Below are 27,299 nucleotides of genomic sequence, written 5' to 3' on the forward strand. Positions count from 1 at the left end.
CCAGGGTCTTACAGGGCTCTATGGGGGGGTCTACAGGGGTCTGCCCCCCCCCCCCCCCCCCCCATCTACAAGTAAATCTCTTCCTCTAAAATAGTCAATCTGTAAGCAGTTTGTAGATTAGAGCCCCCCCCCCAGGATGCCAGTATGTGTTCATGTGGTTAAACTGGAAATAGGCTACTTGTTAACAGTAGACACGTCTGAAGCCTGGCCTTCAACACGGAGAATAATGGCTTAATTTTACAGGAGACAGTGGGAGGTTTATGAGAACCCAAAAACATGTCCAATCTGTCATCTTCCAGAATTGCTCATCTCCAAGAATCCTCCCTTTAGGACGCCTTTTAGCACCATAATTGTCTGAGCCTACTGATAGAGGCAAGGTGGGTGTCCAAACTAACAAACAGGTATTGTTTGCCTGGTTTTCCCTCCTTTCCCCTATCTCAGTCTAGCAGACAGTTACACACCAGAGAGCATATATATGCTTGTTCCACAGTAGCGCCATGCTCTGGCACTTCAAGGACACGATATTTCACTGTTGGCTGATGTGAGACTTAAGCAGCGAGTGTACTTATAAATCCCATCCTCTCTTGCTTGACCCAATACAACTAACCAGACAGGCAGACTGAACAGAAATACAGAGAACAGTTAGAATGCTGCTTGTGTGTGTTTTCTACTTGGGGGCATCGTTGCTGTATAGGAGTGTGGGGGGTGTTCCCCAGGGGGCTGCAGACAGGGACAGCAACCATGAACTGACGCTCGTCCAAGAACAGCCAACGACAGGTCTGACTTAAAATAGCATTTCTATTTTTGTGCCGTTTTTATAGTTTGTATTTATTTGTTTTGTTGATTAGTTCAAGACTTAGTATATGATAGCTGATTATATTCAAATTTCAGGCTTAATATGTGCACAGAATATTGCTTCTAATTATATTCACTTCATTTGTATTCTTTTTCAAAATGCAATCATGATCATGAGATAATTAAGAGAAAGTCTTATGTGATTATTTCCAGAGATTCGAGACGCTTTAGGAATGACTGCAGATATCTCCTCCTCATCCTCCTTAGTGTCTCCTCAACTTCCTGACAACACGCCATGTTTTGGAAGGTCAGTAATACTTAGTTGTGTGCCAGTGTTGTGTACCAAAAATAGCTGACGTACAGGCTCACAATGTATCTCAGTGTGATGTGTTGTAAGCTTGTAGATCTGCTATTTTCTTTTTCTTTTTAATGTTTTTTTTTGCGGCTTTCGCATTTATTTTATATTCTTTATAGAGGGACAGACAGTAGGCTGACAGGAAATGGGGGAGAGAGATGGGGGAGTGACATGCAGTAAGGGCCGTCGGGATCGGGAGTCGAACCCGCGACACACTGCCAGACTTGGTCTACCGGCCAAGTTGCCTGGACCGCTGACCCACGGCCCAGGCCAGATCTGCTATTTTCTGTGCGCAAAGTAGCCTTGACAAAGTAGCCTTTGACTTATTCACTTAAAACATAGCCTGATAAAATTCCCTGGGAAGATTGGTCTGGCACATCTTGGTTTGAATTACACTTTGCTCACCCCATGCAGAGTTGGTGGGTGACAAATCAGAGCCCTGCACTATTCAAAGTGGGATTTTTTTTGCTGTGAGGTTTGAATCTGTTTGTAAACACCCCTTTGAAATTAATCTTCCACAAACCAAACCAAAGTTCCAGACTAATAGTCTGGAATAGTCACACAGTGATATTAAGTCTGCCCATGCCAGCTAACGTAAACCCTCTACACTGGACCTGAGTTGGCTCTGTACCACTTTTTTTCTCTATACACCAAAAGTAGCCATCCTACAAGCTCACAACTTGTCACAACGTATGAGCTTATAGAGCGGCTATATTTGTGTTCCATGTTGGAGTTCAAGTGGTTAAAGCTTTCTATTTGTCTATTGCAGGTTTTCCCACCTTCCAGGGTCCACCCCTGCCTCGTCAGACATGTTCTCCTTCCTATGTGAGCTGCATAGGTTCCTGACAGACGCCCTGCCTGCTAGAACCCCCCCACACGTCAGCACCGTGAAGCTGGACACCTTACAGTCCCTGCCCCCCCTCAGACTGGGGCTATCCTCCAGCGAGACCCTCCTCATAGGTAGGGCCTGTCGCCATCACGGCATGTTTTCACTTGACCATTAATTTGTGTGCAAAGAATTGCGATTAACAATTTGATTGTATTTTGGTTATTGAACATACTGTAGGAACATAGGCTATGTGTAAAGATTACATACGGTATCTGTCTGCCTTTTAGGCTTTGTAAACCAAAATTGCATAATGTTGTACTTTCTAAATTAAAATAAATAAATAACAATAGCCGATCTGTGACCTTGTAGATTGGCTATTTTTGGAAAACGTTTGAAAATGTATATGAACATTTTACAACAAAGTATTAAAACGATTATGATGATTCTAGAAAAATAATGGCGATTATCACAAATGATTGCAATTTAGACTATTATGCAATTGTGACACTCCTCGCAGGGCTTCTCAACTCCTCAGCCCCCATGCTCTTCTCCTTCACCCTGGGCTCTGACCTCACGGCGGTGCAGCGTGTGGAGCTGGCCCTGTCTGCTGCCTTGGTCGAGGTGCTCAGGCAGCGACTCAAAGAGGCCATTGACCAAATAACGCAGGTGACGAACACTGAAAGTTACTCAGTCAAATTTGTGCTCAAGTTAAAGTAATAGCCATTTTCACTACATTTTAAAATAGGGCTTAACTGGTTAATTCATAATGTACTTTTTCTCTTCCTAGAAATGTAATGGAGTCAGTCATAAGTATACAATATTTGTCTTGTGAAATGTAGTGCAGTTTATCCAAAAATACAAATACTGAAGTAAAGTACGGGAGGCCAATTCTCCTTATTGTCATCTAAATCAAACAGTGTCATGAAAAACCCATGTTATCTATGAAAGTGGTTAAACTTCCAGGGACCCCCCAGAAGCAAAGAATTTAGTATTCAAAGATTTGACACATTTTCATGATTTTTCAAAAAATAGCAGTTCTACAAGCTCATAATGCTGTGTCGTGCTATGAGTTTGTATTGTATATCTTCTATTTTTTTAATAGCAGCTAAAATGACACAGATGCTTCCCTGGTCTCAATAGCACTAAAGTACATGTACTTTACTGTCTGCCACAGGTGATGAAGGAGGAGGACGTGGGTCCCGTTGTCATGCAGAAACTGCACACGCTCAAGGCACTGAGTGGCTTTCCTGCAGAAGGACCAGCAACAGGTGAGCTACAGAGTTTCTGTCACTAGTTCTATCAATTACACACCCCATGAAGCCTTGAATCCATGGAGTTTGTTTTTGTCGCATTACTAAGCGAATAATTTGATGACTGAAATGTCTAATGAGTCATTAAACTATTGGCTTTGGAATGTGACAAAAACAAACGTTTTTTGGGTGAACTACTCCTTTAAAGCAGCACTTCACCCATTTTCAATGAATAGAGGGTATGCGCATGCTTAAAGTGAATGGCACATCAAGTGGCAAATCGAGTGGCAAAGCAACCTGCAAAGTGAGTTTAACATTGTTTAATGTTGTTTAATGCAATCTGATAGGACTTTTCTGTGTGGATGTCTGGGCTGTCGAGGCCAGGATGGCTGTGTACAATTAAAACAAAATGGGTGAAGTGGACCTTTACTGTACAATTTCGGCTTACTTTTACCGTAATTGAGTACCGGTATTTCCATTTTTCAAAACTTTCAGAGGCAAATATTGTACTTTTTACTCCCCTAGAGATCCCAATGGGGGATCTGAAATAAAACCACTCATGATTTTAATTAACAATTAACTGTGATAACTCTTCCAGGAGAGAGCCAGTACCGTGCTTTTCTTCTGCTGAAGGCTGTGCAGACAGCCGTCCGCTTATGTGAGGCAGAGGGCAGAGGAATGCGGGCCGCAAGGTCGAGCCAGGGTGACCTGGGGAGATCCAACCTGTGCAGACTGCACAGCCTGACCGTCATCCTCGAGAAGTTTGTCGTTGCCCCTTATAACTACGACATAAAGAACTGCCACGGAGTCTGTGCCATCCCCCTGCCGAACACCAACAACCATGCTGCCCTCCTCAACTCCCAGATCCGCGCTGGAATAGATGTGGGGCGCTCGCTGTGCTGTGTCCCTGTGGCGTACGAGGAACTCTCTGTTCTTGACCTGGACCCGCTCCAGGGCGGGGTTTCTGAAATCCGCATTCAGCCTCACATGGTGGCAAAGGAGTGTGGATGTCGCTAATGGGTAGTGGTGGACATTGACAAAAAGCATGTAGGCTACTTGAGTAGCTACTGTACTTAGGTAGATTCTTTTTTCTTTATCTACTTTATTCTTTCACTAGTATCTGTGCTTTACTTGAGTGTTTGTATTTTTTGGATAGGCTTATGCCTTACATTCCACTAACATTCAAAAGAAAACATACTGTGCTTTTGACTTTTCTAGGAAGGGAAAAAGTACATGTGACAATAGCAGATCTACAAGCTCACAAGTTGTCCTTGTGAGCTTGTAGATCGACTATATTCGGAGAAAATGCACTTTTTATATACTTAAGTATTATTAAAATGTACTTTTCAATTCTTAAGTATTTTAGTACAAAATTGACTGAACAACTTTCATATACCCTGAAGAAGGCCATGCGGGCCCCTACACATGGGTTATCCCCATTTTTAACTAATTCTATTTTGAACTAGCCACATCAATAAAGGCTTTTTAACTTTTTTCACCAGAAGAGTGCCATTTTCCCCTCTTTGTTTCAGCTTTCAGTTATAATTGAGTAATATTTGGAGGACTAGCTATACTTTCACTCAAGTACTGGGGTTATATTTTTGATTATTGTAATTTTTTGTTCTTCACCTTGCCGTGTGCTTCTCAGCAACAAATACATTTCAACCACATAACAACTTACACATACATCAAAGGAAAATAGACAATCTCACAGGGTGCTTGTAGGTGTGAGCTTAACAGCTTGTAGTGAAGCTATAGATTTTTGCAGAATATTTGCCTATTTATGCCAAATATTTGCCTATTTTGACATGCCCATGTGGTTAATTGAAATGTTTTAATTTATGATTTATGTTTAGTGGCAGACAAGTCTCTACTGCAGTGATACTCAACCTCAGGCCCGCGGGCCACATCAGGCCCGCGGGAGTCGGGACCATTATGACTGGCCCACCAATGAAAATCTAAAAAAAAGAAGAAAAAGAAATCTGGAAAATGAAATAAAAATAAATAAATCTGAATGAAGTTATCTTTAATTACATTATTATAAGTAATACTATTAGAGTTGTATACTATTACTCGAACGAAAATAAAAGCTTGGGGGGGGGGGGGGAGATGCAATGCAAATGAAAGACATATACTGTGTATCCCTATTCCCTGACATAATTTTATAGCTAAACGGACAGAATTCTATTTTATTTGAATGATGAAACCCAGCTGCCATTAATAGTTGGAAATGGAAATGGAAATTGCGGAAATTGCGGAAATGGAAATTGCGGAAATTGTAATTGCGGAAATTGCGGAAATGGTGGAAATGGAAATTGCGGAAATTGCGGAAATGCGGAAATTGCGGAAATGGTAATTGCGGAAATTGCGGAAATGGAAATTGAGGAAATTGCGGAAATGGAAATTGCGGAAATGTTCAATGTGCTCTAATAAATATACTGTACATCTAGACATATGTGAATGTTGGGATACAAAGTATTCATTCAGAGAAATATATATTTTTGATACAATGTCAGTGTGTTTAAATATGAGCCTATATTACTTCTATCTTCTCATTCTTCTGTATTAGACATTTCCTTTAGGATCAGTGAAGTAAAAATAAACAGACATTCTTCATTATCTACACATCATTTCTCAAATCTATGATTTCATGTGTTGATACAATTAGACACGAAAGCACAATGGAAAGCCAATTATTTGTACTGTACACGATCACTGTTGTTATTGATGTCGGTTATGAATGATTAATTCCATCTGCTGAATGTTCACTTTTGTCTTACATGCACTATTAAAATCAATCAAGCTTTGCTTTTGGGTCTCATGATTCCTTTAGCTCCTCCGATAGGTCTTTTTCTTCTTCTTATGGCTCCAACTTCTTCGGATCCCCACCAACCCAGAACACTATCCCACACTGAGGCTGAGCCCTGTTGGCAGATAAGAACAAAACACACAGGCCAGGTTTACAAAAACATTTGCAGTGGTGCTGGAATTACTCCCTTTTTTTTACACAAGTATCAATACTGTGTAATGTGGAAGTACTGTGTTATTAGAAGTAAAAGTCTGGAATAACTAAAATATGACTAAAACTAAATTATTATTAGTATTTATTTATTTATTTTTGTGGCTTTTGCCATTTATTTTATATTTTCTTATGGAGGGATAGACAGTAGGCTGACAGGAAATGAGGAGAGAGATGGGGGGGTGGTGACATGCAGCAAAGGTCGTCGGGATCGGGAGTCGAACCCGCGGCACACTGCCAGATTGGATTACCAGTCAAGGTGCCTGGACCGCTGAGCCACGGCCTAGGCCAAAAACAAAGTTAAATTAAATTAAAACTGATACCTGTGTTGTAGAACCATCTTGTATACTTCCAAAGAAGGACCTTACACCCACTTCTGTCTCGTCTACAAAAGAATCCAGGGCAGCTGACAAACAAATTGAAAATGAGTGAAGGGAGGCTTGTTATAAATAAAGGTATGTTTTCTCTGTCCGCTTGATTGTTTTCAATACTCACTGTTAAAGTCATTGACTCCAGTGCTCACAAGCACTATGACCATGGCCAGTACTATGCAACGGTTCAATGTAAACGCCTTCCATGGGTTTGGGACTTCACTCAAACTTTCAATGGACAAAATCCGCTCATAAGACACTGAGAATGGGACAGAGATTCCTTAGCTGCATGGCGAATGACACAACATTGTAATTACATGTTGATCAAATTGAATCAAATATTCAATGCAGGATATACAAACTTACTTGTGTTGCTTTCAGAAGGTTGTGTAGACCTAGACTTTCCTTTTTTTTTAAACTCCTATAGGTTAGGATGTAGCCCTACATTTAAAAAAGAATCCAAAATCAGGTCATACTGTACACTAAGACAAAGCATATTTTACGTTATTTCATTTCTGAACACAGTTGCTTGCTTTGCTTTGCTTTGAAGTCTGTAAACAAGTACTGCACAACACACCAGTGAAGCTTCCATGATCGTTCTTTCAAAATGTGTGTCAGACACTCATAGACCAATATAACGTAGCCTAAAATAGGAATCTGCACCCCCCCCCCTAGAGCTAGAAAACACATCAATGCTCTCACAATACATTCTAAAGTAGTACAGTATACATACTCCTCTGTGTGAAGTCAAGACTCTTATCTCTGTATTTCTCTTCTGCACTGAATGTCCACAGTTGTGTTTTCCGGTAGAGCTGAGGGTGGGTGCTGTCCTGTGGCTGTGCTAGCGGTGGTCTCTGTTCTGGGGAACGGGGGAGTCTCACACACACACTGCTTCATATCCCCCTCTCACACACACACTGCTTCATATCCCCTTGCTTCTTGACTGACAGGGACAGATGGGGAAGGAACAAGAAAGAAAACGATTTAATACAGTGGTTCTCATCCTGTGACATGTTTTACAAACAATAGTATAAAAGATGGTCAACCACTGGCCAAATTGTCAAATAATAAAGAGGCAAACATTTAGAAAATGTAGATTTATTTTGGACAATTTAGAAAAAATTGCCGACAAGCGTTGTGAGCTTGTAGATCTTCTATTTTCAAAATATCTGTTATCTGTGGAACCGAGTCAAACTAAATTGAATGCCTCAATTGAATGCCTGGTTGGTTGGTCACCCCAGGCCTCGTGACATCATCAGGGAGATCCCTGATGTATGGAGATCCCTGATGTCATCAATATTAAGCCCATATATGGAGTTCCCTGATGTCATCAATATTGGCCAGCAACTCTACATCTGATGTCAAACCCTTAGATCTCCATATATGGAGCTGACCTGTTCTTACATTATATATGTTGATCCTTCCCCATCCACCCTTCCTCTTCGATGTCTCCCTTTAGACTGACCTGTCCATTTAAACTCTAGACGGACCTGCCCCAAAGTTATTAGTGCAGCCCCTCCCGGCAGCCGGCGAAAACTAGAGTTTTCAACAGGCCTGAAAATGAAGGCCCGGCCCTACCTGGGCCCTCATTAAACCCTGTACACTCAAGACACTGCCCCCACTGCCACCCTTAAATCTCTATTTAAGCTGACCTGTTCTGACATTCCATATGTTGATCTGACCTCATCAAACCCTGTACACTGAAGACATTCACATTCAGCACCAAAGGGCGATGGCAGACTGCTGGGCTGGCACTTTAATTGGCATGGGAGGGGGGTCAGATCAACATATGGAATGTCAGGTCAGCTCTAATGTTGTGTTCACATGGCATGGGGCAGATTAAACGATGCAGTCTACCATTCATTGTCAATGAAAGACAGCGACATGACGTTGCAAAGGTGCAACGATTCATGTAGCTGCTCCAATCAACTCACATGTCTTTGCATCGTTTCATCTGCCCGTGTGAACGCACCCAAAGTGTGGCAGCGAGGGCAGTGCCATGAGTGTACAGGGTTTGATGAGGGCCCAGGTCTCGAAGTTGTGTAAGTAAGTGAACAGAGTATATTTCTACATTGCAATATTGATACTACAACATGTGAGTTGTAGGCTACTTGTTCTGGATATAAATAATAGCGACGATAGTAAATTGATTAATTGATTGATGACGACACCACCATGTTCGTCATATCTACGTCACCGTCATTAGGACACACCCCTCTGTCAAAGCAGTAGTCTGCGCTCTGCTCCACAAGCCATCACTTGACGGAGAGGCAAGAGAGGTCTGCGGGCGTGGACGTTGGCCGGATGGTTAAATCCAACCTTCAAACAATATTGAATAGCCATTGTTTTGTAAGAGAAAAAGAGAGACACTTAATATCCAAGATGCCAGTAATTGACCAAACCAGTAATATCCCCGCAAGTGAGAGGTATGTCGTCATGTAAAATTGCCGTAAGCGACGATCTCTTCGAAGCAGCGGCCTAGTTGTTTTTGTTAGCTCTAAATACGCGATGCGGAATATTTCCTGGATTGGTACAAGAATTTCCATATTACATTGTTTACAGTGTCTGGCTTACATAACAGCATTTACCTGCACACAATCCCGAGTGTTTTTATGACTACGTTTGCCATAAAGTGTCGAGATTACATCTTTGACCATCCTTATTAATTGACATAAATGTTTTATATTTACCCCATTGAGCTTTAAGTGTCCAGCAATTAGACGGCAGCGCTTCTCTTCTTGAGTCAACTGATGTTGTGAAGGATGTAGCGTAGCCACATTATAGCTAATGCTAACAGCGTTAGCACAACACTAATCTCGCCTAGCCAAGGTGGACCGACTACAGAATAGATTCATATTTATTATTTTTATACGTCGTTGCACGACACACACACAAATACGGTACACATTTTCAACTGAAAATGGTCGCGTTGATTTTTCTTCTTTTTCCGTATTTTAGATTTTGGTCGTAAGAATGAATAACTGTAAATTAGCCCCAACGCCATAACCTAGTTCTGTAATGTTGGATCATGGTGCTGCTGCTGCCAGGCAACTATCTAGACGTTGTGGTTCTGTGATGTTGGATCATGGTGCTGCCAGCAGTGCCAGCCATCTAGACGTTGTGCTTTGTGTGTGCAATTGAAAGCAAGGCCCTTTAAGCCCTTGATTTTCAATGTACCTAATATATAGGACAAAGATTCCGAGGATAGCCAATTACGTCATGTACTGTCCTGTCAGTCATGTGGCGCTTGTTTTGCAGTTCAAGGTCTCCATTGCAGCCTTTCCGCATTAACGGGGTGACATCAGTGGTGTATCCTGATCTTATTTATGCCCTAAACCTTGGATTTCGTAGATGTATGATGGATCTCTCTATGGATGGATTAGCCGAAAACCATAGCATCAAAACTATTTTTTTTAAACTGCCTTATTGATTGATTACTTAACAGTTTTCAGAAAGTACAGATGTACACTTATACAATAATGCAAAAAGAGAAAAATAAATCATGAAGAATTATAAAGACATACTATACAAGAAATCATCAAGACTAGGAGCCGTAAAATTATATTTACAGGACAAACTTGGGGGTTGTCATTTATTTTGGTAAGCTAGACTGGTCTAGTGGTACACTATTTATAAGCTCAATATAGTTCTCTTGATGGTTTTGATTTATTTTATTGCACCAGCTAACTCTGGTGTACCCTTGTGAAATAGATGGTAATGAAGCGCTGAGATCTGTGGGATGACAAAAATAATCTACGGATTGTGCTGATCCATGATCTGACTTAGTGTCATATTAACTATTAGTGAGTCCATTTGTAAGCCAGTGGACTTTACTTGGTTAAAATATGACCAGGCAGTTAGCTTGTTGGCCCAGGGCCCACTGTGTACGTGCTGTTCAGCCTCTAATGAGAACAGCAACGTTTCAGCCTAGGAAATGTAGGTCGAATGACAAACCCCTTCGTGCCCTTGTCTGTCATTATTGTAATCATTTGACCTGGTTATTATGTCTGTAGACAATACTGTATTGATCGAGATTGTGTAGTTTCACAACCATGCGCATATGTTTTTGGAAATGTTCCATTCTTATTGCAAAAGAGGTAGTGGTGTGACATTTTCTATTGCAGCACAGCCATTTTGAACAGGTTCCCGTTTGTGTAATCGACAGGATCTTTTTCAGTGAGTTGTTGCTTTTGATATTTATTGGCCGTGAAGTGAACACACTGAATGAAGCTTTGCATTAAAATAAACAGAGTGGGCACCTGAGGTCTTCCTATTTGGTAGACAGACGTCTCTCAGCCAGGTGCCCACTTTGCTTGTTATTATAAATTAATTGACAGCAGATGTGAGATGGTATTGTCTGTAAAGACAGGCTGGCACTGGCAGCCCATACATGGTGTGTGTAAAATTGGCTAATGTTATGGATCATTGGCTGCTGCAGTTGTTTGTTGAATCTCAACTATGCCAAAGCACTCCTTTTCACCTCCATAAAACTGGTTATATACAATTACTGTCTGTATTTGTACTGAACTGAACTTGTCAACTACATTGAGACCAGAATAGGATAATATTATGACCCATAGTCCACCCCAAGCACTCCACTAATGTTCCATTTGGCTTGGCATATAGCCTAGTCTTTGATATCCGTTGATTTTTTTAATCATTTTCACATTATATGTTATGGAAAATCACATGGAAAATCTGCTGTTACGCAAGCAGGAGCTTTAGACTCATGCCCCATGTGACAAGAGCAGCTGTCTCAGCCAAGATCACTCTCACGCATGAATGTGCATCACTGCCTACTGTGCGTATGGGGGATTTGAAGAATGCTCTGATCAGCATAGAGAAGTGTATTGAAAGCTTGCGGTGTGTTAGTTGGAATGCCTTGCAGGTGAAATGGGAAGAAGAAGAGCAGGATTTCTTTTAAGCGTGGCAGCTTTAACCCTTGAACTACCGTTGACTGTTTTGACATAGTCGTTTTATTCCCTATAATCGGGGGCTTTGTTTTAAATTATTTAGCAACTTTAAGCATTTTTTGCTAACGGCCGATGTCGTCCACCTAAAACCGGCCGAAATCCTCGTGTGCTCGCTCACGCACGCGGTCTTTATGTGCATAGCTGCTCAAAATGCGATATTTGGGGCTTGATTGGAGCTTAATTTGACTTGGATATGAAAATAAACAACGATCGCATGGGACCGGGGACAGATCACTGTGATACACAGTGCAGAATTGTAGCTGATGTTGACACCCATTTTACCGGAAATGACGACGGCCAGATTCGGTCAATTCAGTCAAAATCGGCATAATGGGGAAGTTACGGCCACCATCAGGACTGGGTGTCTAATACTATATACTTGCCCCGTTAAAATGAGATGTATTGTGTATATCACAGATTTTTCTATTGGCTTTCAAATGATTTATTCAAATCATGAATAGAATTGGCAGAATGCACTGAAAAGCTGCTATTGGGGTGGCAGTCCAAGTTAAATGATCTGATAATGGGATTTCAGAAGAACATGCCCACAGTAGTGCTAGTGTTAAATTCCAATCATTATGTAATGGAATATGAGTATGACAGTCACACCTATGTTGACTTGACACCCTCGGGCCATAGCTTGGATATTGCATACAGACTTGATGGGGTTTTACTATAAGGTTGACATTGACAATGGCCGTCCTCTAGTTTTCACATGTTGGCTCCACATATAGCACAGCAGTGGATTTGCCTAAGTCTGCATCTGTGAGAGTGTGTTCCGGTGCTGTGTTTTAATGGGATTTGTTCCCAATAGGACCTCTGAGAATAGGCCTGTTCTTGTGCACTTGTGCAGTAACACACGAAAGCCAGGCAAATTCTCTAGAACACACAGTGGCCCCTGAATCAAAATGGCTGGGCAAGCTTGGTGAATTGTGTTGTGTAATGTAAGCTGGTGTTTGTGCCTGTGGTTATACACTGGATATACACATTCTTGTTACCTACTCCAGAGGGATGAATAGGTTATGTAAAAGGTGTAAACGGTGTGCTGAATTATGAAGGTCATCTTTTTTTTCTTCTTTTAGTGAGAGTGCTGACAAGCCAATAGTCATCGTCGGTTAGTGTTCTCTTGTTGTGTAACAAAAAAGCACCCAGCCTCGTCTGTTACAGTTACTCATTGTGCCCAAGCCAAGCATTCCTTTTGATCATTAATCAAGGTGTTGCATAGTTTTATGAGCAAATCCGATCACTAAATTATTGGACTTCAACCTTGAGTTTGTTTTGCTTTAGAGAATATTCTCACTCAGCATTGGCCAATATTTTACTAATTTCAGATGCAAGTCAATCAACATCTTAAGTGTGACGTGAAAGGTTGTACTCTGCTGTAATTTACCCTTTTCAGTGCTCTAGGTTTGAGTTGAATCATTCTGTAACAATGGCTCCATTTGTGTGTGTGTTTGTTTCACCCTCCAGTACCTCAAGTCCCATGAGGTCCTCTCTTCGCTGCAGTAACCCGGGTTCGGGGCCTCTGTGGTGCTCCTGATGCCCCTCTCCCACCCCTGAAGATCCCAGGTGGGCGAGGGAATGATCAGCGGGATCGCAATCTTTCAGCTAAGCTATTCTACTCTGTAAGTTCAGCCATTCAAATATTCTAAGCTTTTCTTAATTTCTTGCAAACTGACCACCAAACTGACCACCTTTTCTGTTCGTTTACTCTCCCGTCCTGTAGGATGCTCATTTACTGGTTCTAGAAGAGCCTCCGCCTCCCAACGGCCGAGTGCGTTTCCTGCTCTTTGAGCCTCGTCGATTGGAGGGCAAGCATTGTGTCTGGAGGGCAGCTCTGAAGGGTGGGAATCTTTATGTTGAAATCCCTCCCGGGGCTTTGCCTGAGGGCAGCAAAGACAGGTTGGTTGGTAGTGATAACTAACTACTTTTCTTTTGTCCGTTTTGTAAACGAGCATGCATTTCTTGAACCTCTGATTTGTCCCAGGACTACAAACAATCTAGCCTGGGTTCCAGCCTGATACACTGCGTTCCGCGGATCTGAAAATGTCACTTCGCTACTCAGTCTGGACAGAGGCTGCTTGACTCACATTTCATAACGTCACCATTTACTTAGCCGCGTTGTTGCTGATACATCAACAGCCAGCGGCACTCTGTCCATGCTTCTCACTGTTGACAAAAATAGCGCCGTTTAAGACTTGAGAGTAAAAACCTATTGTAAAAAGTAAACGATTCAGTAGTACAAAAAAAATGACAGCTGTGGGGTGAGTTTAGTGAAGGACAAGGGCAGTCGCTGCGCAGTGCGCATTGATACGTCAAACTGGTGTTTTTCCTCAACCTGCACCACAGACCAATCGGAAGCCTCAGCTCTCAGCCTTCATATGTCCCACCTACCTGTGGAGAATAGGTGACTTTCCAGACTGAGTAGCGCAGTGACAATTTCAGATCCGTGGAATGCAGCTAATCAGGCTGGATCCCAGGCTAACAAACATTGAGGGCTATGGATAATTTGTAAATCTGTCCTGTGTCAACGTTTAATGCTTACTGGTCTTCTATTATTTCTTTGTCTTCAGTTTTGCTCTCCTATTGGAGTTTGCCGAAGAGCAGCTGCAAGTGGATCATGTGTTCATCTGTTTCCACAAGAGCCGTGACGATAGAGGTGAGGTTTGCTCTTTTGTTTGGTTCTTCTCAATCAAAACCATTACAGACACAAAATCTAAGCTGCAACCAGTTTTGACCTCGTTATCAACACTTTTTGATGTAATGCAATGATCCAGTACATGATGTAATGCATACAGAATTGAGCTGCTTTGAATAGAGAAGATAATGTTTTCAGTAGAACATTCCTGTTAATATCAGAATGATATGATTTTTTTTTACCAGCAATCTTTTCTCAAAGTAGCCTAGTCCTGCATTTAAGCCCTCTGTCACCCCTACCAATAAACGAGGGGAATCACAATATCGGATCTATTGTTTCAAAACAACCCAGCTCTGTCCCTCTCCTGGTCTATTTTTCTTCTAACCTGACTCTGCCATATGGGGGCGGTATTGGGTAACCATGTTCCTCAACACAGCATCCATCTGAGATCGCTCAGGGGATTGAGCTAACACCGAACAGCTCCAGTTCAAACCAATCAGCGTGAGCGAAGGGCGGGATATGTGCGAAACCGGATGTGACGCTATATAGACACGTCAATATGATTGGTTGTGTTTGCACGCCCACACAGTGATAGACAGACGGTCCCATCCAATCATCTACCAAGTATCTTGAAAAAAAGGAACAGCCCTGTCATCGAATTTGCTCCCAAGGTCCCAGATCCCAATAAGCTGTGAAACAAATTTGTGTAGCAAGCTTCTTGGATCTGGCAGCGTCAGGTTATGTTTCTTCAGCATGCAACTCAAATCACTCTCCTCAGTGGTAGGTCTGTCAACATCGCATTTAAATGTTTCATTATTGTCCGACTGTTACCTACTTGGGCTGTAGACGGCACCTTCGCTTCGTGCAAGCCTCTCCCTGAAGATGGCAAGCTTCATGGGGCTTTTTTATTTCCTTAGTTTTAATCTCTGTGGTCGAGCTGGCTGATCTCTGCGTTATTGCAACATGAAAGAATAGGCCTGCCCTTCTATTTATTTTTATTTTCAATCCGCTGTGAATTATAGATGGCAGTGTCAACAAAGTAAAAATATATTTATGTAGCAACCTGTTTTCAACATTGGAAGTGCCAAATGTAAATTTTCACAATTGAATGTGATTTATCCTTTACGGTTCAATTAGCATGCAAATATGGAACTGAATCATAGTTTGACAGCTGTACACAGGGTGCCTCCTGGAACATCTGCCACAATGCACTAGTGTAGGGGTGTCAAACTGGCAATACAGGATGATCCTAAAGCTAATAGACAGCCACATGGGTCAGCATGAATCAAATTGAACACAAATTAAGGTGTATGTGTAGGCAGTTAATATTTATGTATCCATATATCTTCCATCCTCAGCATCCCTACTGCGTACGTTCAGTTTCCTGGGCTTTGAGATTGTGAGACCGGGACATCCCCTTGTCCCTACCCGCCCCGATGCTTTCTTCATGGCTTACAGCATCGAGCGAGACTCCTCTGATGATGATTAAATTACCCTGAGCAATTACACAAGCATTGTTGCTTTTACTTGTGCTTCATTTTGCATACCATTTTATGTGTTTCAATATTTGCACTGGTGTCAGATTTTATAGGCCAGGTATGTTATGTAAGCACCCACATAAAATCTGGGCAAATGCATCCTCACCAATGTATTCCTTTCCATGCATAGTGCTGATTTCCTATTCACCCTTCCCTTAAACCCCAATGATCATCTCTATGATGTAATATTTATGATTCAAAGAAATGTACATTCATCTTATTCATGTAATTAGATGTGTTTCTATCATCCTTTTCAGTTGATTCATGTTCATTGATTTTTTCTTTTCTTTTTTGATGTGTGCATGGAGTTTGATTTGTTGCTTTGATTCACTTGACAGAAATCTGCATGTTGTAACTGTGCTAAATAAAAGTGCTCACCTTAAAAAAAAGTTTAGCAGTGTGTTATTGTAGAGACGTGGACAAATTGGGTGCAGGCTTTAGTTCCGACATTGATCCGAAACCTCAATCCTAACCTAACCCTAACCGCAAGCACGGGAGCAGTGCATGTCGGACCATCGCTTTTTCGCATCGCATGTCCCCCCGCTTCGGATCTTCGGTGTGTCGGAAAAGCGTGCGCACCCCGACAAATTATGTATTGGATGGCTTACTGAAAAGTACAAAACATAAGGAAATCTTAAGGTAGGCTTATTCGTTTTTTATTCGGTTTGGGCAGTGCTGACAATACACCGGGCTAGAGGCATTATAAACAAGCATAATGGAGTATTTACAAGGTATGCTTAATAACACTACAAACATACAAAAACAGACATAATGTAACATTACTTTGATGTGATCATGGACTTGACAATCAAGTCAAATCTAGGAACCAATTGGAACCATCTCACCCTAGCATAATATGCTTATTATATATTATATGGGTGGAATGCCAGCAAAGGGGTGCTTGACAGTTGACACCCGACTTAGCCATAAATAAAGATGTGTATATATATATATATATATATATACTCTAGGTGACTTTTCCTATCTACTATACCTCTGATGAAAGGAGAATTATTTAGGTAGGGTAGCCTGAAAAGGGACACGTTTTCAAACTACTGAGATAAACAAATTGTAATGGAATTTGCTCCCTGTGATGTTCCTGCTTGATTGAACTTAATTTCACTTGATTTTTGCTGTGTATGTATGTATGGGGGGGGGGGGGGGTACTCATAATAGGAGTAGCCTACTTGGATTGGGAATAGACTCATTCCATCTTGATATTGAACCCCATCCATCCAATTGCCTTCATCAGTGTTTCAGAGTCAGAAAATGCTAGGTATTGCAGGCAGAGGCTGTCCTCCCAATGCAGAGGTGGCTGATCCTGGATCAGACCCCTCTCTGCCAGTTTCATCACCAGTAAGGCCCGTTTAATCAACAGCCAGTTGTGCACAGTGGTGATTGTGGAGCTGTTTAACTTGAAGAGCTCGGTGCGGGGGCCCCAGAGAAGGGCCTGAAGGATAACTACAGTATCTGCTATATGGAGCTCACTGGTCTCATCCTTGAGCCGAGAGACTAGATCAAGCAATCCTGCTTTATACGGAGTGTTTGGAAAGGTTACAGATGAGACCTGTGTGAGAGAAGTAAAGCTGTCTTGGGTCTGTAGACAGTGCTGAAGCAAAGCTCCAATCTGGGTGTTTATGGAAGATGGCAGGTGAGATTGAAAATGATCAGAAGGCTTATGGTCAAAGACTACACGAGGGCAACCCCATGTTCTCCACAACATCTGAACGCTTAGTTTTTCCCATTTTCTTTTCTCCCATTCTATTTCTTCTTGTACTCTGCTCTTTTCTGCTTGAGTCATGCTGATTCCGAACTCTGAATTTTCTACGTTCGCGCCCTTTTCTTCTTTATCAGTTTGTTCCCTGATCTCTCTTTTTGGCCACACCAGAAAAATATCTTGGGGCCTGAGCTCAATATAAGTGACTGCATGGCTGCACAGATGCTGCAGCGCCATCACGAGCTGTAACAACAAAAGACACAGCTGTCTTTCATAGAGCAAAGGTTCGGATCTTTGCAGCATCCAGCTCTCCAGAATAAAGTCTTCCAGGGTGACTTGTGGCAAGTCTCTTTCAATACTCACCGAGTATCCCTGCTGGAGTGAAGACATAACTGTGGACAAATCACACTGGTGGTTTTTGCTACACTTAATGCTGCCCCCAGATGGTGGATTTGCACCAATGCAGTCTGACTGAGAAGGGAGAGTCGCCACTGGATCATGACTTTGTATTGTGTTCGATTTGTTCTTCAGGGTACTATCATCAGGTGGGAATTGAACAATGACCTCCTGGAGATTGACATGTGACAGCAGACTGCTGTGTGCCATGAGATCCAATTTAGTCCATCGGTGCACCTGGAAAGAGAGATTAAATTGGTGCTTCATGAAACAAAAATAATACATTTATGATCCAGTAAACATTGTTACTCTGCCATATTCAATGATTTCCAAAACAAAATTGTAATTGACAGTATATCAGTTAATCAGATCTGTCTGCCTTGCTGTTGCAGTGTCATTGCAACACCTGATGGCAGTTTGGGGGAAGTTGGTTTGGGTGGTTTGAGGTAATCTGAGAGCTTCTAAGAGATGTTAAGTTAAGATAGTCTCTTGTCAGATTCTGTTGCCTATGTGTGCAGTACACGAGCAGCTGCTTCTGCTTGCTAGTAGCTGCAGGCTTTATATGACAACAGAATACATTATCCTACATTATGAATGCACACTGTATATGATGCTATATTCAGGCCAGGGCTGTGCACTGCACACAGACTTGATGGCAGGTGGCCTACAGTAGTTTACCCCCACCACATAACTAGATTAACTACACATGCAAAATGAAAAAACAGAATCAAAAGTGTACACACACAGTTAAAGCAATGTACTGTATGTTGCACAAGCTGGTTGGCTTCTATGTGTGCACATAGACTGATTTGACTGTTCATATTTGACTGTGTACAATACTTCTATGTAGAAAAAGAATGGATAATAATATGAAGATGAGCTTACTCTTCCACTAAGTGCCCTCTTTGGAAACTTGGGACTAAACAGGCTATAGTAAAGTGAATCTCCTAACTGCTTGGGCTTGTAACCTTCACACAGTAGGAAGTCCTGGGGTTGATATGTGCAATCATCCATATCATTTGCCTCTCGCCGCAAGAGAATCCCTGCCTCCAATCTCTGTGCCATACTCCTAAGAAAGAGTAGGTGGCGATGCTGAATTCCCTGAGCGACCACCCCTGGATCACCGAAACCGCTGAAGAGGTATGGAAAATGTTCATCAGGTGTGTCAAAGGACAGTTGGGAGAGGGACAGTAACGGTGCCGGTACCAGACTGTTTATGACTGGTTTTAATTGGTCTCTCTTGTCATGGACATGAGGACCAGGGATGGCTGCAAGCATGTAGACGGGATTGTCAAAGCTGTGAGGGTGACCATAGAATATGGGGGACAGGGGAGACATAGGAAGCAGAGGAGATGGTGGGGTTATGCTGCCACAGGGGAGGGAAAGGGTGCGAGCCATCCTCTTCCTAGGGACAGGCGGTGGGGTGTCATCAGAGAAATATCTCTCCTGGTGAGGAGGGTCTGGATAATACAGCAGGGACATTTCAGTGTCAGACAAGATTCACACCATTAACTCACAAAACACTGAACATAAACAATATACAATATGCCTAATGTGTTGGGGACAAAATGTTTAGAATAATGGAAGAGAGAATGCATCTACATTCACACTTCCACATGATCACTGCATTGGAACGTCACAGGTCAAAGTCCTCTTATCACAAAATAGCATAGCCAATGTGAAACACAATTTGTGTCGGCTGAGGTAGTAAACAGTTGGTTTCAGTAGGTGTTACTTCCTCACTTTCAGTTCTCATGAGAAATGGGAATCTATTGAATGGACAACCAATGACAGTTACATAACACTTAACATTAAATATCAGTTTATGTACTTTTTAGAACTAGGTTACCAAGCATTAAGTAGGTTGCATGTGTAAGCCATGGCCAGAATATGGCCATTATTATTTACTTCATTTTGTTCGATCACCCCAGTGTTGAAAACAAGTGTAACTTACCATAGTGTATGGGGCACTGGGCCTCATGGCAGTCAGTGGTCCCGATAAACACATCCCTACTGCACGTATTGTTTTGGTGATGGGGACCAAGAGGGCTCAACACACCACGATCACACCCCAGGTCTACACTTGAGCTCCGGGAGCTCCTGGAGTGTTGACTCCTGTGTAGACAAATACTCATATTCACCACGGCACGGCCACATACACTAGTATCCATCAATGCATAACCATCTCAAGTATAGACTTTCCGTTTATCTTTCAAATGGGCACTACTGCATTGTAAAAAATAAAATACCCATTGTAGTATGAAGGGCGATAAACATCCATTGTGAAACTGAAACTGAAAAACAAGTTATCGTAGTACAGTGATCATGTGCTTTATTTTAACTGTAAACAAAGCAGGTATTTTTCTATGGCCTGTGTTTTTTTATCATGTAAGTTTGTCCATTGAAATTATGTTATCAATATTAAACGAAGTAATCTAAATAGTGTCATAAGAGTACTATTTACATACATTAGCTTCAGTTCACACACACACACACACACACACACACACACACACACACACACACACACACACACACACACACACACACGCGCGCACACACACACACACACACACACACACACACACACACACACACACGAGTGTGATCTTACCTGCGCTGTTTGACAGGCAGTGCCGGTGGGCCAGTCGATGCATCCACTCTACTTGTAGCACCTGGCTCCATCAAACAAGTCTAGTACACCACCGTCCACTCACACTGTCCCTCTGCATCAGTCAAGCTGGTAGGTAACCTGGTGTCTTTACTGGATACCACCAAAGAAACAGCCCTGTTTCACCTTTTCTCAATTTCTCAACTCTGTCTGTGTTTCTTTGTGCCTTCCCTGTCCTTCTGTGTCTTGTTCTGTCAAGGTTTGAAATGCAGAGTTTGAAAGCATGTACCGGAAAAGTAGTGTCTGGTTATCTGAGGGCAGATATGTTCTCTCTGCTCCTCAACTTGACGAAATGAGGAAATGCAGTTTTGCGTAAAAACTGTTACCATGGTTATGTTTTTCTTTTTCTTCCCTTTTTTCCTTTGGTTACAGTAGACCTACATTATATTCTCCATATGCCACCATAGCACTACCCTCAATTTGTTGCTCTATTTGCTTGGGCAAAGTAGTTGAAACTACCTAACTTTTTTTTTTTTGTAGGTTTTTGTGTGTTGGTTAAAAAAAATTAACCAATGAATCGTATTAAAAAGCGCTTCTGACAAAACCTCTTAGCTCCATTGGACCCTCAAACTGTCTGCTATAAATCAGCCAACTCCACCACCTCTCCCCCTCTTCATATATGTGTTATGTGACAAGAAACATGCATTCAGAAGCATTTCTGATATAGTTGTTGGGGGCTTCATGCTATATAGGAAAATGTACAAGTTAATTCATATACAGGTATATAAAGTAGCTGCTTCATAATCTTAATGAGCTTCTATTTTTATCTCTTTTTTCTTATTTTCCTGTTTAAATATGGTTTAGATATCACAAATGTATCAATAGTTCATAATTTACTGCTGTTACGCATCGATTCAACAATCTATATCCTTTGCAGTAACAGTACCATTGTTTATATGCGGTTTGAGGGTGAGTAATTTCCGGCTTTGACCAATTTTGGACTCTGTAATGGGCATAATGAAAATGTATGAGTTGTACCTTCAGTGGGCTCCTACGCAGGTCTGTCTGTTTCTATGTACACTCTGAAATGAATGCTGACGTGTTGCCTAGAGAGCATATTTCTGAGTAAGTGCCCCTTATACTGCAAGTGCCATCTCAGAATGAGTCACAGCCCCTAAGCAAAGGGCTATTGTCTCTCTGCTTTTCAGTAGGCCTATCAGTCCAGTTATATTTTTGAGGGGTGCTAGCGTGTAATGTTTAATGTGCGTGTCCTAACACAAACATGAAATGCCATTGACAATGAATGGCAAGTTTTGAGTGTTTGTGTAAATACAAAAATGTATGGCAAATTGTGATTGGCCGGAATGAGATGATGTATGATGATAAGAGCGCCCCTCACTTCACAAGGGTGTGATTCTTGAGGGGCGCTAGCCCCTCCTATATTCAGCTATAGTGTATAGATTCTTGTCCTGACACAAACATTAAATGCCATTGACAATGAATGGAGAATTTACGTCATATGTGTCCGAGCAAATCTATTTTTGTCCTGACACAAACATTTAATGCCATTGACAATGAATGGAGAATTGACATCATACTAGAGCGGTGCCCGTTGGAGCCTGTTGGGCACTGGCCTACATGGAACGATGCATGCCCGACCCAGATATTATGTCTGTGGCCCTTTTAAGCCCATATATGGAGTTCTTTGTCAGTCGTGCCCAAATATGGAGTCTATGCAGACGTCAGAATGATGTCAGAACAGTGCAGCTACATATATGGACACTGGGCAGGGGCCCTGTCCAGACTCCAGAAACCGGGCAGAGGCCTTTTTGGGGCGGTTCTGGACAACCGTGGGTCCGACTGACTCGACACCAGGCACTGCACCCCCTGTCGTGGGGTGTAACGCGTTCTCGAGTTACATGGATTACAGACAGACAGACGGACGGACGGACGGATCATACTGTATGTGTCTGAGGAAATCGGTAATTTTAGAATTTTAATTCCAGAACCATATAGTGCACCTTTCGTTCATTTTTGACACCTCTTTCTGTTTTTTGTGTCCATATCACTGAGCCCAAAAAATAGTTCCATGTGATAGAGAGGTCAAAGTTGAACGTAAGTTGCGCTAATATTTTTTAAATAGGTCAATAATACAAATTACGCTAGTTTTGGGGATAGATTTACTTTTAAAGCATTGAACTTGGTATTCCATTTCCATAGTATAGTGCATAAAGTGCAAATGTCAAAATTACAATATGGCTAATATCTATCCAATTATCCATATCACAAAAGGCTGCAATTTGGCATTACTGAGGGATGTTTAAGGCTGCATATTGTTGTGCTGTGCAATAAAATCTTAGGCTTACAAATCAAGCTATCCATTGTAGCATATAATCTTTCATTTAAAATTGAGCAATTATTATTATTAATCATTGAAATTCACTCCCTGTCCTCACATGTAGGCATACAGTACATGTCAGCACAGTTTTCCAAATACTTTGAAAAGTATCAGGGATCAACAAACATCAGGGATGATGTTTGTTGTTTTTATTACACTTCACATAAGCACAATAATGATGGTAATCTACACAGGAGCAAAGGGATATGAAGGGTGCAGGGTGGCAGTGGGCGAACATCATTCAAGTCTGCCACTTCATTATGCTAAGGACCCAGGAAAGATGCTAGGTCTCCCTGCTTCTATAGCCTGATGGCTGCATCAATGCCATTGCACATATACCACGTGTGCTTGCTATTGAATCCATACAGAGAAAATTTGAGATGGTGTAAACAACAGAATTGAGTAACCTTTTACTCTGTACCCAAGAGAATAGGATTCAGCATATTATTGGGAATGCCTGCTGCTGTGACAAGTGGGTTCTTTTTCAGCCATTGAATTCAAGTGTTAGTGTGGTTAAAATGATCCAATATGATAGATAACTCAACAATGGATACATTTGCATCAGAGCTTAAACACACACCCACAAACGATTTGAAGATGTTATGTTAATGTGGTACAGTACATGATAGAAAAAGTAATGAACACTGTTCTGTAAAACACTTTTCTTTTTAAGCCATTTTATTTGTTTAGACATTGCATGCAATACATACATACATCACAAGACACTGTATTGGTAGGCCTACTGTTAATTGGGACTCCTTTTTATCTAATTTAACATTTGTGGAGTTGGTCACCTGACCAAAAGCGGTTGACAGAAACTGGTCGACATGTTCTGTTGCCCCAACAGGGGCAGAAACGGGCAGAAACAAGGCCACAACCACGCTATTTACACACACTACAACTCGCTTACAATTCGCAAACCTGGCAACACTGCCCTGTGTTCATGCTGTTGTCAGAGGCCCGCCCCTGGCTCACACGTCACTATTTTCTCCGTCTCTCAGCTCGCAATCGGCAGCCATCTTGCTTTTTACTTCGATGCGCGAGTGGACATTTAATGCAAATACATTAATTATAGCTCCAGCAAGCAAACACAAACACCTCAACTCCATCTCATTGTGAATAAGAATTCCGAGGGGAAAAATAATTTTTGGAACGCCACTTTCACCCAGTATGAAGCTAAATGTGGAAGCCGTGTGTGTCACACCAAAACTGGTGACCCAGAGATTCCTGTACCGATTCTCGGGCATCTGGCCTGAGGCACTGCCTGCGAGTTGGCTCTGCGGGCGCTTTTTCCAACTCTCACTGATTTATCCAGCTCACACGTCAATCACAGTCACCAGCTCTCAGCCTGCACACACACGCACGTCTGTCTTGCGCACACGCGCACACACACATACACACACACACACACACACACATGCAGGCTATTGCTTTTTATTTATATGGGCGAGTGGCAATTTAATGCAAATAAATTAATTATAGGTCCAGCAAGCAAATCATGATGGTCTGTAGGTCACAATTACATTCCGATTTTAGTTGTTGTGTTTTGTATGACATTTTGGCCAGTAGTTTTATATCTATCTCAGCTTTTGCCTGATAGCACACATGCTAACAGTGCTGACCACAACGTTAGCAGCATTTGATGACAGGTTGCCATAGCAACATACAGTGTGCGCAGACCTAACGTGAGCTTCTGGGACAGAAACTTGCGTTTTCATGACAGCAGCAGCTGCTGCAACCTCTGATAGCTACTGTGATAAAGATGCTAAAGCAACACAAAAAAACATCCACACGCAAACCAAAACAAACCAGGGTTGCCACATATCGTGGATGTGAGAGTGAAACAAGCAACCAGGTCTATAAAAATGTTAATAGGCCAGTTCAAAGTAGGTAAATCAGAAATGGTCCGGAAATTAGTCTTAAAATAATCAATTATAGTGTTGACTGTCAAACTTTGTTGTCTAATGTTGTTTCAGAGCAGTGGAACTCAAACATTTCCATGTCAAGGACTACCAATAGATAAACAAGTCCAAAGTAGCTTATAATGATCAGACTTGGCAACACTGTCTCTAGGTTGAACGTTCTACTTTACAAGCTCACACATATGAAATATGTTTTTTTGAATCTTCAAACTGAGACATATTTTATGATAATACTGTTAGCAGTCATCATACTCCAAGAGCATACAAATGGAACCAAATGGACCCTGATTTTCCCAGAGAGCAAATGGTATCAAATGGGGGTCTGTGGCCTAATGCATTTCAAACTGGGGGTTCTTGGTATTATATTCTCTGCATATCTTATCAACTTGGGGTGAATATTTCACCACAATACTTTACTGAATATTTCACAAGAATATAACACAAGAGTCAAATGTACGGTCAAATGTAATCACAATATAGGCTACAGATGTAAATATTTATGACACAGTAAAATGTCGAAAATTAGTGCTATCCCCCCCCCCCCCCACACACACACACACACACACACACACACACACACACGACAGGCAAGGCTGTTGTTTGCATCGTTAGCAGGCAGCAGCTACCTTGGCACTGCTCTCTGTGACTGTAGTTGTTTCACCATGTTTGCGTATTTATGAGAAATAAAAAACACTTTCTGTTATTATTAATACTTTATAACCCATCCGTTACTACATATGTGCAGGGCACACTACTGAGAATTTCCTTCTTCCCATATTGCGCTGCAATGTAACTAGGATTCGCCGGCCGAAGGCCGGCGAAATTCTAGTATTTATACATGTACATTCATGACCTATATGCACCCACAATGTATCATGCAGATTAGGTATATTATGCACTTTATGCTCTTCTCTCTATCCTTTTTAACAGCAATGATGAGCCTGCACAACCACTGTTTCACCCACCCTACTGATGTGACAATAAAGATTGATTCTGATTCTGATTCTACTGTATACATATATTGTATCCTTTGACAATTAGGCCTCTTATAATTAGGAGTGCATAATCAAAACAATGGCAAACTGTAGTAGTGAGTGGCTGATCTCAGCATTGCTGTCTGTATCACTTTCACACAAACTTCCTGATTGATTAGATCAGTCACAGGGCTGGGGAACCACAACCACTCCTAATGAAGTGTTTTCTTATAATCCCATGAAGCCGCTGTTTAACCTTGCCATAAGTGGCTGCTTTGGTTGAAGAAGAAGACGATACAGTGGTGCCTTTGACTTTGAGTGTCTGTATGTCATCCTCTGATGCTCTTATTCCAGTTTTGGATTCAGCATCATCTTTAGACAGCCCCGGTCTTGCTTGGGACAGGTTATCTTTGATGTTGATGGCTGCTTTTCTTGTCACTGGGGTTTTGTTGTAAAAGCAAGGATTGTCCTTGTTCTTGTTTGAGCGCCGTAGCCGCTCTGCATGGCAGAGCAGTGTTTCCTCACTGGCCATTTGAGGGCTCTGGCTCAATGTGACAAAGCCATATGGGGTGGTGACTTTGGCCATGTGTGGCAAGGAGAGGGCAGCTCTGCTGTCCGGATCCAAGCAGTGCTGGGCCTCTGTGTAGGGGCATGGGAAGGAATGGTCTCTGTAAAGGCGAGACTGCTGCGTTGAGGGGTCAGAGATGCTCCGCTGAGCTCTGCGGTCTAGGAGAGATGAGTTCAAAGCTGAGCTGGCAGGTGATGACGATGATGATGATAGCCCAGGGCAAGATAATGCAGAAGTAGTCAAATTAATCCCTGAACTCCCTAGCTGTTCATTCTCTGAATTATCCTCTACTCTCTGTCTGTTTCTGATAATGTCAGAGGATTTCAAGCCAGTCTTTACTGACAGATTTGGTATAGTGAACTGTGGAATGCTGTCCGGTGTCAGAATATTTGGGAAAATGGTGTCCCGACCACTTTGAGACTCTGATCCGAGAGAACTCCCAAAAGACCTTGCGCTATTAGCTGCCCATAACAGTGCACGGATCCCTGTGCAACTGTGCCTGCGTGCTGTTGAGAAATCATCGGAACAGATGGTTTTGGTGCTGTTACAAATTAATCCAGCGCTGAATGTTCGTGTGACTGCACTGTTGATGTCCATTCTGTTTTCCTCTCTGTACATCTGGGTTAGATTAGACTCATACAAGTGAAAAACACAGGCCTTTTTATATCTCTTTAGTGTCCCTAACCCCTCCTTTTCTGCCCCACAGTACACAGAGATATGCGTAAATGTGGCGGAAGTGCTTACTAATTTGGGCTCCTGTGAAGTACGTAGGCCTAAGTATAATTATGGCTTCTCTCTTGAGCCTGTTCATATGCTAAGGAGCAGAGAGATGTGCTGGGTCCCTGCGCCTCTCAGTTACCTTGGTAGTTGCGTCACTCTTTGCGTCACTCTTTTGATTTAGCTGGGCTTTTCTGCTTTGTTTAAACCTCCAGTACAATATAGAAA

The 27,299-nt window shown here is 42.0% G+C and overlaps 3 protein-coding genes and 1 long non-coding RNA gene across 5 annotated transcripts; 2 read left to right on the forward strand and 2 right to left on the reverse strand.

Annotated features, from left to right (window-relative positions):
* The first annotated feature begins 587 nt into the window (after positions 1 to 587).
* Positions 588 to 4,546, forward strand: amh (anti-Mullerian hormone). The gene is made up of 6 exons (XM_080770208.1): positions 588 to 777; positions 1,009 to 1,102; positions 1,920 to 2,110; positions 2,497 to 2,645; positions 3,154 to 3,247; positions 3,828 to 4,546. Exons 1-6 carry the CDS (start codon positions 648 to 650, stop codon positions 4,244 to 4,246), a joined length of 1,077 nt encoding a protein of 358 aa, XP_080626334.1. The 5' UTR covers positions 588 to 647; the 3' UTR covers positions 4,247 to 4,546.
* A 1,310-nt stretch (positions 4,547 to 5,856) lies between these two features.
* On the reverse strand, positions 5,857 to 7,537 carry LOC308319414. Of its 2 annotated transcripts, XR_013964467.1 has the most exons (5): positions 7,353 to 7,537; positions 6,986 to 7,060; positions 6,744 to 6,878; positions 6,572 to 6,654; positions 5,857 to 6,153 (listed from the first exon to the last, which is right to left on the reverse strand). It is a non-coding gene; the product is annotated as an uncharacterized lncRNA (long non-coding RNA). The 2 variants fall into 2 exon arrangements; XR_013964466.1 differs by lacking the exon at positions 6,986 to 7,060.
* Positions 7,538 to 8,856: 1,319 nt separating this feature from the next.
* oaz1a (ornithine decarboxylase antizyme 1a) lies at positions 8,857 to 16,157 on the forward strand. Its single transcript, XM_080769337.1, is given in 6 exon segments — positions 8,857 to 9,045; positions 13,063 to 13,129; positions 13,131 to 13,217; positions 13,319 to 13,494; positions 14,166 to 14,251; positions 15,589 to 16,157. Coding segments are annotated over 6 exon segments (669 nt in total). The 5' UTR covers positions 8,857 to 8,923; the 3' UTR covers positions 15,720 to 16,157.
* Positions 16,158 to 16,383: 226 nt separating this feature from the next.
* On the reverse strand, positions 16,384 to 20,727 carry LOC308319628 (inactive tyrosine-protein kinase PEAK1). The gene is made up of 4 exons (XM_080769733.1): positions 20,496 to 20,727; positions 19,836 to 19,996; positions 18,767 to 19,341; positions 16,384 to 18,118 (listed from the first exon to the last, which is right to left on the reverse strand). Exons 1-4 carry the CDS (start codon positions 20,564 to 20,566, stop codon positions 16,973 to 16,975), a joined length of 1,953 nt encoding a protein of 650 aa, XP_080625859.1. The 5' UTR covers positions 20,567 to 20,727; the 3' UTR covers positions 16,384 to 16,972.
* Between the last annotated feature and the right edge of the window lie 6,572 nt (positions 20,728 to 27,299).

The sequence above is a fragment of the Protomyctophum bolini genome (assembly GCF_963924005.1).
Source record: "Protomyctophum bolini genome assembly, chromosome: 8".
Taxonomy (NCBI): Eukaryota; Metazoa; Chordata; class Actinopteri; order Myctophiformes; family Myctophidae; genus Protomyctophum; species Protomyctophum bolini.